Source organism: Myotis daubentonii, chromosome 2 (assembly GCF_963259705.1).
Source record: "Myotis daubentonii chromosome 2, mMyoDau2.1, whole genome shotgun sequence".
In the NCBI taxonomy this organism is placed as follows: domain Eukaryota; kingdom Metazoa; phylum Chordata; class Mammalia; order Chiroptera; family Vespertilionidae; genus Myotis; species Myotis daubentonii.
In genome coordinates, this window is record NC_081841.1 from 103452781 (window position 1) to 103468637 (window position 15857).

General features: G+C 41.4%; 1 protein-coding gene and 1 long non-coding RNA gene across 4 annotated transcripts in view; one reads left to right on the top strand and one right to left on the bottom strand.

Moving 5' to 3' along the window:
* On the bottom strand, window positions 1–14936 carry LOC132228139 (uncharacterized). 2 transcript variants are annotated; one of them, XR_009451292.1, is made up of 3 exons: window positions 14808–14936; window positions 9617–9746; window positions 1–2899 (listed from the first exon to the last, which is right to left on the bottom strand). It is a non-coding gene; the product is annotated as an uncharacterized LOC132228139 (long non-coding RNA). The 2 variants fall into 2 exon arrangements; XR_009451293.1 differs by lacking the exon at window positions 9617–9746 and having other exon boundaries at window positions 14808–14924.
* The window catches only part of POMP (proteasome maturation protein), a 16352-nt gene continuing 15277 nt past the window's right edge, over window positions 14783–15857 (top strand). For both annotated transcript variants that reach the window (XM_059684075.1, XM_059684076.1), the window contains exon 1: window positions 14783–15250. In XM_059684075.1, the coding sequence (XP_059540058.1) occupies window positions 14798–15250 (453 nt within the window). In that variant the 5' untranslated portion in view covers window positions 14783–14797. The remainder of the gene's footprint in view (window positions 15251–15857) is intronic.

Consider the following 15857-nt stretch of genomic DNA (forward strand, 5'->3'; position numbering starts at 1 on the left):
TGTTCTTTTTATCTCCTACACTGTATGTGCCTCTCAACTCTAAACAAAGGATTTTCCAACTACTTATGGTCACTGGACAGTGTTTTTCTTTTTTTTTTACTTCATTACCATTCCACCCAGGGCAACAAGGAAGGTATCGTAACTGATAGATCCTCCCTTCCCCCAGCTGGTGGGCGGAGTATGATGTAACCTGCAGCCCAGAAATACCTGATTAACCATGTACCTTATATGGACTACACATTGGACCACCAATCCATACCTGCCAAATACGCTAGCCATTGTCCTAAATGGACAATGCAGTAAGCCACCAATCAGTGTGCACCGAGTACACTAAGCCCCCCACCCCTTCCCATTCCGCCCCTCAAAAGGCGTGCCCACCCCTGCACGTGCTGCTGTCCTCCCCTTGTGGGACAGCCCGGCAGGTCCTTCTCCTCTAATAAAGCCTGTAGTCCTGGTTTTCGGCCTCTGTCTCACCTTGCAGTAACACATCCCTGAGCACTCAACCATGCAATCCTGGTTGAACTCTGGCTCAGTATATATACCTTTTTGAATCTGTGACTTGTATGGCTATCCATATGACCCTTTACCTATATTTCTCACCATCCCCACTTTTTCTACTTACTCAACTCCTTCCCTACTCCTCACCCTTTTCTGGAATTTCTCAGCAGGGGACTATGGTCGAGGCGTTTATTGTGGTAAATAAATTAGATCCAGTGCTAATTGTACTCAGTCACTACCAGCAGACCTTTGAAACATACAGCCATTGTCTATTGAGTCTACTCTAAGAGGATGGTGCAGAACTAATCAGGAAACAGGTGAGTAAGAATAGAGGCAGGCAGGGTAGCTGAAAGGCTTTTACAATGTTTCTAATGAAAGATAAGAGTCAGAGGGAAGTTCAAGATGGCAGCGGAGTAGGTGGATCCTTTTTGCACCCCTCCCAGAACCAAATTGGGAATAAAACTAAATCAGAAATATTCACCCTGAATTACCAACTGAAAACTAGCTGAAGAGGGGACTTTTAATAAGGACAGAAACCACCTCAAGATGGTAGGAAGGGCAGGGTCAGGAGAGGAGGCAGGCCAAGGATGAGGAGGGATACCTCAGCAGTGGGGGGTGTTTTCCCTGAGAGGAGTGAGGCCAGACCCCAGGCTGGGCTCCCCAGCTGGGAGCCCCAGAGCCAAGAACAGCAGCCCATGCAACATCCAGCCAGGAAAGGCAGTGGGGTTTCTATCTGCCAGGGAGAGAAAGAGAAAGCCACTTGTTTAAAAAACAAACCAGAGCATAGGATTTTCATGTGCAGCCACTCATCCGAGGCTCCGGTGAAGAGAGGGTGGTGTGGACTAGAATCGCCTGAGGAGAATCTGGGGTGGGAGGCACTGCAGGGAGAAGTGGAGGAACAGCAGCTGGGAGACCAGAACCCAGCTACCCCTCCTTCCTGCAGCAGCCACTTCTCCTGAGAGGTGCAAGCCCCTACCCACAGCAACAGCCTAGGGGAAGGCAAATACCCTGCCTTTGGGGATACAGCTCACCCAACCTTGCACCTCAATCACTGCTGAGGAGGCATAGCAGAGGCCAAGCCTGCCGTCTGGGCAGTCGGGGGGGGGGGGGGGGGGCTCAGTGACTAGCGTGGAGGTGGGGCCATTCCCGTTGTCCTAGGAACCTGACTGGTGCTTCTCCCTTGCCGTAGAGTTGGTAGAAATTTCCAGCTTCCAGAAGACCCCACCAGGCTGCATACAAAGAGCTTTGCCCTACCAAGGTGAGAGAAATATTCTGGGACAGACTCAGACTGTGGCTCTCCGATGGGGAAACACACCCACTATCTTCCCTGAAATCTGAGTGGCATCTCTCCCTCATCAGAGACCCGGAGGTCTCATCCTCCTCGTTCCACCAAAAGCCCTTTCAGAAACAGCCTTCGCAGTGACTGAGTCTGACAGAGGGTCAGTGGGCAGAGGCAGAGCCTGAGGTGCCTTGGGATATTTGCTGCCTGCCCCTGCTCCTGTGAGGCTAGCAAGCTGGCCCAGCACATAGCTTGGTCCCTCCTAAGTGCAGCCACGCCCTGTGGAGGCAGTCAAAAACTGCGGATCGCTTAGTGGTTCTCGACCCTTTAATACAGTTCCTCGTGTTGTGGTGACCCCCAACCATAAAATTATTTTTGTTGCTACTTCATAACTGTAATTTTGCTACTGTTATGAATCATAATGTAAATATCTGATATGCAGGATGTATTTTCATTGTTCGCAACCCACAGGTTGAGAACCGCTGGAAAGCTTCAAACAGGTTACTGAGTGCAAACATTGACCGCTTCTGACAGTGGCTAGCACCAAAGTACTTCCTGGGAATGGCAGACAAAACAGTCAGCTCCAGTCAACATAAAAGAGGGATCCAAAGGGAGCTCCCAGGTGGCACTGAACTGCTGAGATGAACTCCACTTTTTTTCTTTACATTATTTTCTTTTTTATTGCATTATTATTATGTCTGGATTTTTTTTCTTTCATAGCTCTTTCTTTCTTCTTTTTACTCTTTCTCCTTCTTTCTCTTATTCTCCCCCTTAATTTCCTTCTGCTTCTTTTTCTTTTTTCATTTTCATAATTTGTTCCTTCCTCTTTTTTCTATACCGTTTTCTTTTTCCTATTCTTTATTCTTTTTTTCTCTCCCTTCTTCATTTTCATATTCTCTATTCTTCCATTCCCTTTTTTTCATATTTCTTTTTCACTTTTATTATTCTGGCTCTCTTTTCTTTCTTAATTCTTTTGTGTGGTTGTTTTTGTTGTTGTTGGGGGTTTTTTGTGTTTTTGTATTGTTTCTTGTTTTGTTTTGTCCTGTCAGCACCTGCATAACAGCTTGAACAACAAGGTAGGGGTTGAGCCTCACAGCCAGCCAGTGTGAGGGGAGATCCCCCCTAGGAACAAGAAAACAACACTCATGACGCAATTACAAGAGGAGAGTCCAAATAACCCACACAAGGGATATTTCTAGAGAGCCAGCTTAAGAGAGCTAAGCAACTGCACCACTGGGTCCCAGAGGACACTTACTGCATAAGGCCACCCCAAGAAGCCTGGGAGGAATTAACAGTTCTATCTAATACACAGAAACAAACATAAAGAGACAGCTAAAATGGGGAGACAAAGAAACAACCACCAAGTGAAAGAAAAGGAGGAATCTCCAGAAATAGAGATAAATTAAATGGAGACAAGCAATTTATTAGGTACAGAGTTCAAAGTAATGGTTGTAAGTTTGCAAAAGGAACTTAGTGAGAATAACAAGGAACTTAGTAGGAACTACAACATCATGAAAAAGGAATAGAAACCATGAAAAAGAGCCAGTCAGAAATGAAGAATACCATATCTGACATCAAGAATACACTGGAAGAAATTTAAAGTAGATTGAACAAAACAGAGAATCAAATCAGTGATTTGGAAGACAAGATAGAAAAAACACACCCAAATAGAGCAGTAAAAAGAAGAAAGAATTAAAAAGCAGAAGGATAGTTTAAGGGAACTGTGGAACAATATGAAATGTAATAACATCCACATCATATGAGTGCCAGATGGAGAAAGAAGAGGACAAGAAATGGAGAAACTGTTTAAAGAAATGACAAAACTTCCCTAACCTGAAGAAGTTCAGGAAACACAAAGTCCCAATGAGATAAACCCAAAAAGACTCACTTAAAGACAGATCATAATTAAAATGACAAACATTAAACACAAAGCAAGAATCATAAAGGCAGCAAGAAAAAGACAGAAAGTTACCTACAAGGGAATTCCCATTAGACTGTTACTTCAAGCCAGAAGGGATTGGCATGAAGTGTTCAAAGTATTGAAAAGCAAGGACCCGAATCCAAGATTATTCTATCTATCAAGGCAATCATTTAATATTGAAGGCAAAATAAGGAGCTTTCCAGGCAAAAACAAGGAAAGACAACTAAAGGAGTACATTACCACCAAACCAGCAATGCAAGAAATGTTAAAGGGACTGCTGTAAGACAAAGAAGAAATTGAGAGAGGGAAATGAACATGAGTATAAAGAAAAATATGGCCAGAACCCAAAAATACACCCAAGTCATATGCTCAATTAATATTTGACAAAGGAGGCAAAGAGCATACAATGGAGTCAAGACAGTCTCTTCAATAAATAGTGTTGGGAAAATTGGACAGATACATGCCAAAAAATGAAACTAGACACCAACTTACATCATACACAAAAATAAACTCAAAATGGATAAAGGAATTAAACGTAAGACAGGAAACCATAAAAATCTTAGAAGACTCCATAGGCAGCAAAATATCAGACATATGTCATAGCAATATCTTTACCAATACAGCTCCTACGGCAATGGAAACTAAGGAGAATATAAACAAATGGGACTGCATCAAAATAAAAAGCTTCTGCACAGCAAAAGAAACCATCAACAAAACAACAAGAAAGCCCACTGCATGGGAGAACATATTTGCCAATGTTATCTCCAATAAGGGTCAAATCTCCAAAATTTATAGGGAACTCATATATCTTAACAAAAGGAAGATAAATAATCCAATAAAAAAATGGGCAAAAGACCTAAACAGACACTTTTTGAAAGAGGACATACAGAAGGCCAAGAGACATATGAAAACATGTTCAAAGTCACTAATCATCTGAGAGATACAAATCAAAACAACGAGGTACCATCTTACACCTGTCAGAATGGCTATAATCAACAAATCAACAAACAACAAGTGCTGGTGAGGATGTGGAGAAAAAGGAGCCTTCCTGTACTGTTGGTGGGAATGCAGACTAGTGCAGCCACTGTGGAGAACAGTATGAAGTTTCCTCAAAAAGTTAAAAATGGAACTCCCATTTTACCCAGTAATCCCACTTCTAGGACTATATCCCAAGAAAACAGAACCACCAATCATGTTCATAGCAGCACAATTTACCATAGCTAAGATTTAAAAACAGCCTAAATCCCCACCAGCAGATGAGTGGATTAAAAACCTGTAGTACATCTACACAATGGAATACTACGCTGCTATAAAAAAGAAGGAACTTTTACCATTTGCAACAGCATGAATGGAAATGGAGAGCATTATGCTAAGCAAAATAAGCCAGTTGGGAGAAAGATGAATATCACATGATCTCACTCTTATGTGGGATATAATGATCAACATAAACCGATGAACAAAAATAGATCCAGAGACAAGGGGCAGAGGAGAGGGGGGTTTGGGATCAACCAAAAGACTTGTATGCATCCATATTAGCATAACCAACGGACACAGACACTGGGATGGTGGGGGCCTGCCCTCAGGGGTGGGAGTGGCAGGGGGAGTCAATTGGGGGAAAAGGACACATTTGTAATACTTTAAACAATAAAAAAACAAACAAACATAAGAGCCCTAACCAGTTTGGCTCAGTGGATAGAGCATCAGCCTGCAGACTGAAGGGTCCCAGGTTCAATTCCGATCAAGGGCATGTACCTTGGTTGTGGCACATCCCCAGTAAGAGGTGTGCAGGAGGCAGCTGATTGATGTTTCTAACTTTCTATCCCTCTCCCTCTCTGTAAAAAATCAATAAAATATATTTTTAGAAAACATATGAGATAACTATAATTTTCACTAAAGAGATGAGTAAAGTGAGGCACAAAGAAGTATTTTGCCTATAGTCATATAGGTAAAAATGGCAGAGCCATAATTAAGAAATGACAAGCTGTCTTCTTAAAAAATAAATCCTTGGGTAATGTATACATATATAGGCAAAGCATGTATACATATATAGGTAATCATATATTGTGATCAATATTAAGTTAGAATATTGATAATGAACATTTAAGTATCTAATGTCCACTTCCCATTGGCTACCTAAGCCAAAATATTTACTCTATCTTGCTTACTAGTATATGTGACTGGTTCAGGAATAGGCAAGCTAAGTCACCTTAAACCAATGAGCTAGAAGGTATTTGGAAGACAAGGTTGGCTAGTTTTATTCTAAAAAAATGAGTTTTGGACTCTTTTTCATTGGATAAGAGCTAGACAATATAAGTGATTGCTTCTAGCAGCCACTGAGTGAATTAACTTTAGGGTAAAAGTTAATTTATCCTAAAAGTGGAAAGAGTTAGCACGGGAGTGTGCTGAACAAAGCAATTCTGAGCTTACCTTATTCCTCTGTCCTTGCTATATATGTATGCATTAACTTATTTTTAAAGTGCAGTTTGAGTTAGATTTAGGGGGTAGCGGGTACTAACTGCTGAAAGTGTCTGACTTAACTTACAAAAATTAAATGAAACTATAAATCCCTGAGTGGTTGAGAGCAGATATTAAGCTCTTCGGCTAACTTATATTTAGCACTTTGTACAATGTAAATGTCCCATGAGGCTTAGAGAGCTGAACTGTTACACTTAAGATATGGTGGAATGAACAATGGTCATGAGTAGATCCAGGTTCTTATTTTGGTTTTGTATCTAACACTGTAAGATTCATTGAGTAAGTTAATTTAGGGCTCTACCTGTTTCCTGTTTTGAAAATGAGTGATTTAAGGGTAGTCTCAAGTTTAACATTCTATGACATGCAATTGAGCTGACATCCAAACTGATGTCTAAAATAGATTTTTTTAATTTAAATCTTAAGTAGTCCATATATATATATATTCTCATCATAAAAATAATATGTAAAATTAATACTGACTCTTGAGTTTTTGGTTGCTTACATTCTAATTGAAGAGAAAGTTTTAATATGTTTTCAAAGATTTATTACAATGATTTCAAAAAGTACAGCATTAGATACAATTTAGGGAAAATTATTCACCTGAAATATTGCACTTTCTCAAGAATTATGATTATGTATACTATACAGGATAATAGACGTCAAGATTATTAGAGGAAATGTGGTATAGTCAGACTTTACTTTGAATCAAAACTTGAAAAAAAAACAGTCTTGTGGAAAATTGGATGGCAATAATCATTATAACTACAACACAACTTGAATGAATACATTACTTTGTTGAATCTGTTGGTCAGCAAATTAAAATGTATGTTGAAGCTTATAGTTGAGTATTTATGCAATAGCAGTAGAATAGTGCCAACAAGTTGATTGTGTAAGCAACAAACCTCATTTTAGCTAAACTGGATTTGACAAATTACATGACATTCTTCTACTTGATAAATCTGAGATTTATAATACTTACTGCAATCAACAGTAATGAAACAGCAGAGAACTTCAATATCTGACATTTTAATCTGTATATTTTACTTTTCTTCTTTAATTCTGGAAAAATATGACAATAAATAAGTACCTATCAATAATAACTATAAATATATATGCATTAAATGCTCCAATAAAAAAATATAGGGTAGCTGAATGGATAAGAAAACATGACCCATATATATCCTGTCTACAAGAGATCCACCTCAGAACAAAAGATACACACAGAACAAAAGTAAAGGGATGGGAAAAAATATATTCAAGTCAAATGGAAATAAAATAAAAAAGCTGGGATAGCAATAGTCATATCTGACAAAACAGATTTCAAAACAAAGGCCACAACAAGAGACAAAGAAGGTCACTACATAATACTAAAGGGATTGATCCAACAAAAAAACCTAACTCTTGTAAACATGTATGTACCCAATATAGGAACACCTAAACATATTTTTAAAAATTCTTAATCGACTTTCAGGGAGAAATCAACAGCAATGCAGTCATAATAGGGGATAGGAAGAGATGCAAAGAACATATATGCATAAAGGCATAACCCATAGACACAGACAATAGAGTGGTGAAGGCCTGAGGTGGGGCAGGGACTGGGTGGAGGGGGAAAAGGAGAAAATGGGAGAAGTCTGTAATACCATCAACAATAAAAAAAAAACACAGTAAGAGCTACAAAAGGATACAATTATCTTAAAAAAGATGATGAATGGGATTTACAGGTAAAAATAAGATCTGCAGCAATGTGTTACAGATGCTGATACAATTATATATGCATATGCAATGGGGCACAAAGGTCTATTCTCTCTGGAAGGGGGCAAGCAAGGCTTCACAGAGGAAGTGATGCCAGGAAAGGCTTCATAGAGGAAGTGACACTTGACCTGAGATGGTACAATAGAACATTCCAGAAAGGGGGGTAAATAGGAATAAAAGTACAAGGGCATGAAACCAATGACATTTTTGAAGAATTCTAAGTAGTATAATATGACTAGAGTAAAGGAATTAAGAATGAGGTTGGCAGTCAGATCACAGAAGGCCTGTTTACCATTCGAAAGAGTCTGGAATTCATCCTGTAAGGCCGGCAACAAGGAGATATTAAAGGACTTTAAGAAGGGAAGTAACAGGTTTGGATTTTAAGGGACAAAACATCTTTGGCAGCAATATGGAAGAAGGTTTGGAGTAAGGCAAGGTGCTCTTCTTGTGGCTCAGGCATCAGTTGATTAGTTCCATTAAGTGATACAGATTTCTCAGTGAGGTGATTATTTAACTGAGGTGTATAAGAAATAACACTTTCCTTTCCCAATCATGTAAAAAACATCTAACTAGAATGATGAACAACCAAGGCATTTTCCCCCTTCTAATTTAATAAATAGAACAAGGCTGCATAGTCTTTGGCATCAATCCCAGATACTGAAACAGTGAGAAAACAACAAAAATGGAACATGATATCTGTCCATAAATCTAATTGTATGGTTAGGGTTATGGAGCATTTTAAGAGTTATGACTTCCCTGGCAAAATACCAAAAAACATACCTTTGAAAATTGTTCAAAACAGCCATTTGGCATCCAACCATGTTGACAGAATGAAAAATGTTGAATAAATAGCCTACGTGTAATTCACCATTCTTGAAGAAGGAAAGGAGGTTTTCTAAGGCTTTTATTAAATAATGTCATCGTCATGAAAAAAGCCAAGAGAAAACCTCCCAGCTCACTTAGAAACTGGAGTCAATCTTTATTTTTTTAACTAGATATATTCTCTCATACAGAGGAATATCTGAGCTGACACATTCACAGTGCTGATCTCTGCTTTCTAGTCCTTTCTTTCTGCCTTTTGGTGTTTTCTAATTTTCTACAAGAGCATGCATTGCTTCTAGAAGAAAAAACAAGTCAATAGCAAACTGCACAATCAGATGACTTAGGCTGTCTTTTTCAACTTTTAGATTCTAAACCAGCTTTCTGATTCTGAATAAAATTAATATAAACTGCTTTTGAGTGTGTTTGGAATACAGGCAAATTTTCTCTCCTCAAGTCTTTATCTACTGGGAATAAATTTTTGAATTTTCAAAAACACAAAAATTCCCTCTCTCATTTATTCAAGCCAGTGGAGGGGAATACTGACAACAGTATCTGAAAACAGAAGGGAATTGAAAATATCAGACATACATGCATATTATAGTAGGCTTTGTACAATGTTTTTGGCATGCCTTCTGAATTAAATTTTTCTTTAGCTAACATTAAAATGACTCTATGTTCCTACATGTGGCCTGGCAAATGAACGTTATGGTAAAAGAAACAGGACTATAATTTAAAATTCATTGCATGTAATCTACAAACTGTATCTTCCACAGGCAAATGGGTAAAGACTCCATGCTGAAAACGATAAGCCACTTTTTAAAAACAGACAGCTGAAGTAGGGTGATGAAAGCATAGAACCGAATGCTAACCTCTGCTGTGTGTGATGCAATGCAGATGTAATAGTAAAACAAAACACCTGGATCAAGAGTCCACTCCAGCAGTTATTCTGAAAATCCAGCTTTTCATTATCAGAGGACACTCTTTTAAAAGCAGCTCCATCTGAAATCACATTCAGCAAAGAATTTCAAAAGAAATATGAAACACTCATCTCTTAGGGTTAAAGAAAGGGTCTGTCAAATAAACTTGGTGTAAAGTATTTCTCCATCCCTAACACTTATGAAGGGACTTGCAAAGAAAGATGTGTAAATATAATTTATCTTAAATCAAGCACACTGCAATTTTCCCAGCATTACAAGAATTTAGATGATTTAAAGAAGAGTTGGCCCTAGCTGGTTTGATTCAGTGGGTAGAGCATCAGCCTGGGGACTGAAGGGTCCCAGGTTTGATTCCAGTCAGGGGCACATGCCCGGGTTGCAGGTTCAATCCCCAGTAGGGGTCATGCAGGAGACAGCCAATCAATGATTCTCTCTCACCATTGATATTTCTCTCTCTCTCTCTCTCTCTCTCTCTCTCTTTCTCTCCCTCCCTCCCTCCCTCTCACTTTCTCTCTGAAATAAATAAATAAATAAATATATATATATATATATATATATATATATATATATGAATGAGTTGGATGTATTATATTTATAATAATGTATAGATTCTTTTTTGAAACAGTAACTTTCTTACTAGTTGAGACTTGTACTACCCCCTCACATGAACTCTTTTCCTCAACCTTGCAGGTGAACACAATTTCTGAAACCTATACTACCATAAACATTCAAATTATTAGGTCTTGGGGAGAATGTTTTACAAACATTTTACACTAATTACATCATTTTTACCTCCCATGTCTCTCAGGCAATGGGGCTCTCATGCTTCTCCTGTCCTAAACTGGGAAGGAAAACCATCGCCACCAACCCTTGCCAACAGTTCCTCTCCAATTCTGCTTTCTAAGTTCAAAAGAATCCATTTGGCCCTAGCTGGTTTGGCTCAGTGGATAGAGCATCAGTCTGTAGACTGAAAGGTCCCGGGTTCAATTCTGGTTAAGGGCACATGCCCAGGTTTCAGGCTCCATCCCTAGTAGGGGGCATGCCGGAGGCAGCCAAGCAATGATTCTCATCATTGATGTTTCTTTCTCTTTCTCTCTCTCCTTTTCTCTCTGAAATCAATAAAAAGATATTAAAAAAAAAAAAAAGAATCCATCTGGCTGAGAACTGTCCTCAGACTGGGAAGATAAAGACCAAGCAGGCCTGGCAAGAATTTATAGCTGGCAGGGGGCAGGGAAGGCTGGGCACATCACACACACACACACACCTGCCCATACACCTGTCACTCTTGATGTTAGTGGGTATCAGAATTGTAGACTGTGGTGGGATGCCAGTTTTTTTTGTTTTGTTTTTTCATGTCTAACCATGGAGGAAAGGGATCATTGGAACCAAACAAGGAATTAGGCCCTAGGCTTAAGTGCTAAGCTTTAGGGTTGGGATCCAGACCCAGGCGTGATTGAGCATCAACTTATGAACCAGGAAGTCATGGTTTAATTGCTAGTCAGGGCATTGTAGAAGTTCTGAAACTTCCATAAATAAGTTACCTTGGATTGCTCCTGTCTATCTCCAGCCTATTTCTCAACCATATTAGGTCTTGCCTCTTATGCATAATTATCCATTCATCCATTCTTTCCCACATTTCTCTACCCGTGCACTCCTCTGCTATGGTTATCTGCTCAGCCCCTGAACCTGATACTCACTTGTCTTCTCTTCACAAATCCCTGCCACTATATCCTTAGAAACATGCAATTAACTTCCCTAGTTGATTGCAATGAGCCTTTCCAGTATTTAAACTTTGCCACAAGTTCTTTCCACATCTTAGCCCTAATTGAATCAGCTTTCCTCAAAGCCTGTGTAGTGGTGTCGACTCTCTCCCACTTGCCCTGACTCACAGGGCAAGAAAATGTCAGCACAGCCTCTTGCTTCCCACTACTACTGCTTGATTATTATCACTCAACCACGTCCTCTTGGAAGTGCATGCCTCTGCTTTACACCACCCTTTCTCCACTTGTGGATAATTTTTTTAAAATATATTTTTATTAATTTCAGAGATGGAGAGGAAGAGATAGAAACATCGATGATGAGAATCATCGATTGGCTGCCTCCTGCATGCCCCACACTGAAGATCAAGCCCACAACTGGGGCATATCCCTGACCTGGAATTGACTTCCTGGTTCATAGGCTGATGCTCAACTACTGAGACACACTGGCTGGGCAACTTTTGGAGAATTTTTAAGCTCAGAATGCTTTTACATCTCCTGATGATCAAACTGGCTGTGGTCATTCAACTGCTTCTCACCCATGTTTCATTACCAGCCTGCACCTACATGGGCATTTCTTCTGTGTTCAACTACATGCATTCAACAGATATCTGCACCACAGGCATACGAGTAAAATCAAGGAAGACAATAAAAAGTAAAAAATAAATAAATAAAATATAGGGTTCTTGTTCTCCTACAATGCACACAGCCTGTTTCTTAAGTAAAATGTGGATGGATAATAGTCATATCTACTTCATAGAGTAATTGCGAATTAACTGGAACAATGTATCAATGTATGTAAAGAACTAAGAACAGGGCTTGAAATATAGAAGGTATTAATTGTTATTAATATTCTCCAAAGTACATAACAGATACAGCTTAAGCAAACATGAATCATTCTGGTATGAAATCTAATTTTTAAACTTTCATCATATTCAACACTGCCTTGTATTAGTTAATACTGTAACAACCCCTTTTAAATGAATATATATGTGTGTGTGTGTGTGTGTGTGTGTGTGTGTGTACTGCTCAAAATAAAGTGATTTTTCCATTGCTGCGCAACTAAAACTGTCTTCACAATGGCCACCAAAGGCCTATTTTCAAAACTTCAAGACCATTTTGAATCTACTTTATTTACTTATTTTTGTTAATCCTAACCCAAGGATATTTTTTCCATTGCTCTTTTTTTTAGAGAGTGGAAAGGAGGGGAATGGGGATAGAAACATCAATGTGAGACATATTAATTGGTTGCTTCTCACATGCACCTGAACCAGACAGGCTTGCACCTGCAACCCAGCTACGTGCCTTTGACTAGGAATCAAACCAGTGACATTTTGATGTGCAGGTGGAAGCTCTAACCACTGAGAGACACTGGCCAGGGCTTGAAGCTACTTTAAAAGTACTTTCTAACCTCTCTTTTGAACTACTTGTCAACCTCTGAACACTTTCTTCCCCTTTGGATTCTAACAGAGCATGGATTTGGTTTTCATTCTGCTTCTGACCGTTTATTTTCTGTCTCCATGGCGGGCTCCCCTTCTTCTGGCTTACTCTTTAATTGTCGTATTTCTCAGGTTCATCCCTACTTTTCACTGCTTCTCAAAATCTTTCAATATGCTGTGCTACCTTAATTTACACTTTTATCATCTCGGGCTTGGACGATTGCAACACTCTAAATCAGGGTCGCTCACTGGTGGTCCACGGACCACTGGTGGTCCGTGAGGTCCGAAAGCTTGGTGACCACTGCTCTAAATGGTATCCTGGCTCCTAGTTTCTCCCAATTCTAGTGTATCCCTCATGCTGCCACCAGGATAATTTTTTTTTAAGGTCAAGTGTTTGTGAAGACCTTCATTATCCTGTTTCCTTCAAGAAAAAGCCCCAAATCTCAGCACACCACACAAAGGCCCTTCATTATTCAGATTATAACATGCCCTTTTGCAAATCTGCCTTTCCACATTTCCTCTTCCTCAAATGCCATTTCCCCCCTGTTCCCAACCACTTCCTGGCCCAGCTCCTTTCTCTATTAAGTATTTACTACACTGCATTTTAAATGTCTGTTTATTTCCCATGTCTATTCCCCTGGGAAAGTCAAAACCTCTCAAGAATAGGGAAATGCATTTCTCTTGTCTGTAGCTCTATATTCTAGTACCAAGCAAATGCTCAACAAATGTTTAATGACTGAGTTGCAAGCAATCAACAAATATTAAAATGATTTACAAAAAAGTCACAATTTTAAAATTGCTCCTTAGATAAAACTGAGTGAAAGGAAAAGATGCAAATGAAACACTCAACTCAAATCTCAAGGTAAACATGGATACTCTGAACAGACATATAAGGACAGCAGTGCACAAAACTTAAAATTTAGATTACCGCAGAACTTCAAGGTTGTCGGACTATGGCACTGGATGTACATAACGTATGAAACTTCATCACCTCCCTCCTTAAAATCCTTCAATGGCTTTTTAAAGATAAAGCCTCATCTTCAATCTGGGGCACAAGGGCCTCCATTAATAAACTTGGCTCCATCTTACAGCCTCAGCTCACACTACTCCCTCCCTTACTTCAGCCACATAGACCTTCTTTCTCACTTCAGTTTTTGCATAAGCAAATCTGCCAGTAATATTCTTTCATACACTTTGCTACTTCAAGCTAGTTCACTCTTATTCTTTGGCTTTCAGCCTGAGGATTCCTTCCTTAAGTTAGCTCCGTCATTTGGTGACAGAGCATGAGTCCATCATGTCATGTTATATTTGTTAGGCAATACCAATACAGGATTATGGGTCCTTTAAGATTATATATATATTCTCCATCCATCCTCACCTGAGGGAATTTTCTTTGAATTTTAGAGAAGGGGGGAGGGGAGAAATACTGATGTGAGAAACATGGATAGTTGCCTCCTGCATAGGCCCCCACTGGGGCCAGGGATGGAACCCACAACCTAGGTTTGTGCCCTGACTGGGAATTGAACCTGCCTGGGAGGGAACTACACTCCTACCAACGGAGCCATGCCTGCCAGGCTCCTTGGGCATATTTTTATAAACTCTTCTGTCTCGTTTTCTTCAACAGTAAAATTGAAGTAAGAGTAGTACCCACTTCAAAAGATTAAAGGTTTACAGGAAGTAGTTCATGTAAAGCACTTACTACTGTGTTAGTATACAGTAGGAGTCCAATATATGCCAGTAATTATCATACTTAATTCGTTTTCACCCTTCCCACCCCCAACAGTTCCTCTGCTCCTCTAGCCCGGGAACCACATCAGCCCGGGTCGTTTGTTTTCTTAGCCTCAGCACCGGGTCCTGGACACGGCAGGCCTTCAAGATATGATTAAAAAACCAACAACTGAAAAAGCCTATGTCCCAGGATGGCCTTACTTGCTGATCGCCTGCAGGCCACTCACTCATGCCACCTACGCCTGCTTTACCCTCATGGGAAACAGTACAGTATCTATCCGAGAGGTCTGGTATCGGCAAGACGCCGCGTCCTGGGAGCCGGCGCACAACGTCAGCTGCACGAACGTTCGGTGTTCATGACCCCAGAGCGGAGGTGCGGGTTCCCTCCGGGCACAGCGCGTCCCGGGCCGCCCTCCTCGCAGCCACACCCTCACGGCGCTGAGTGCCGGTCCCCGGGGACGGCGGGCGTGGGAGCTCCGGCCCCGCGCGGCTCCCTCCCGGCGCCCCGCGCCCTCCTTCCTTCCTCGCCGGGACGGACGCACTTCCGGCGGATGAGGGCGGGCAATCCCGGAAACGGAAGTGAGCGGCAGGGCTGGCTGACGCGACCGGGCTGGAGAGGCTGTTTGCGGCGTGAGCTAAAGATGGTGAGTGGACCCCCGGGTGACCCGAGTTCCCGCGAACTCGGGGCCGTGGCCCGGCGGGGCCAGGCCGCCGCCTCCCAGCCGGTCCCGGTGCGGCGGCTGTGGCGGGAGGATGGAGGAGACTGGCCTCGGCCGCCGGGATCTGTTGAGTCATAGGGTTGGGCGTTCGCGGCCGTCGCGCGGGCCGAGCTACGGTGCAGGCCCCGCGGCCAGTGCTTCGGCTTCATCCCTTTTCCAGCTCCTTCTGTTCTTTCGGTTTGTGTCCTGCCCCCCAGCAGACCCCGACCCCTTCCTGGTGGTTGGCGCGGAGCTGGAAAGGACATATCGAAGGTGCAACCTCTGTGTGTGGCGTTGCAGGCCGCCCTTCCCCGAGGGGGGAACCTTTGGCAGCCCGGACACTCCTCTCCCACCCGGACCCTGGGACCGACTTCATAACAAACCCACAGCTCTAGCGCGCATTCCTATCACTCAGCTTTACTCTACAAACGTTTTTGGGAGCATGTGTTATGCCAGGTGTTGGAGGGGGGAAAGGCAAGCAGTTGCTACTTCCCGTTAGTCAGCACTGTTAGTGCATCTCCTCCGCCCCTCTCCCCCTTTCTCTTTCTCTCTT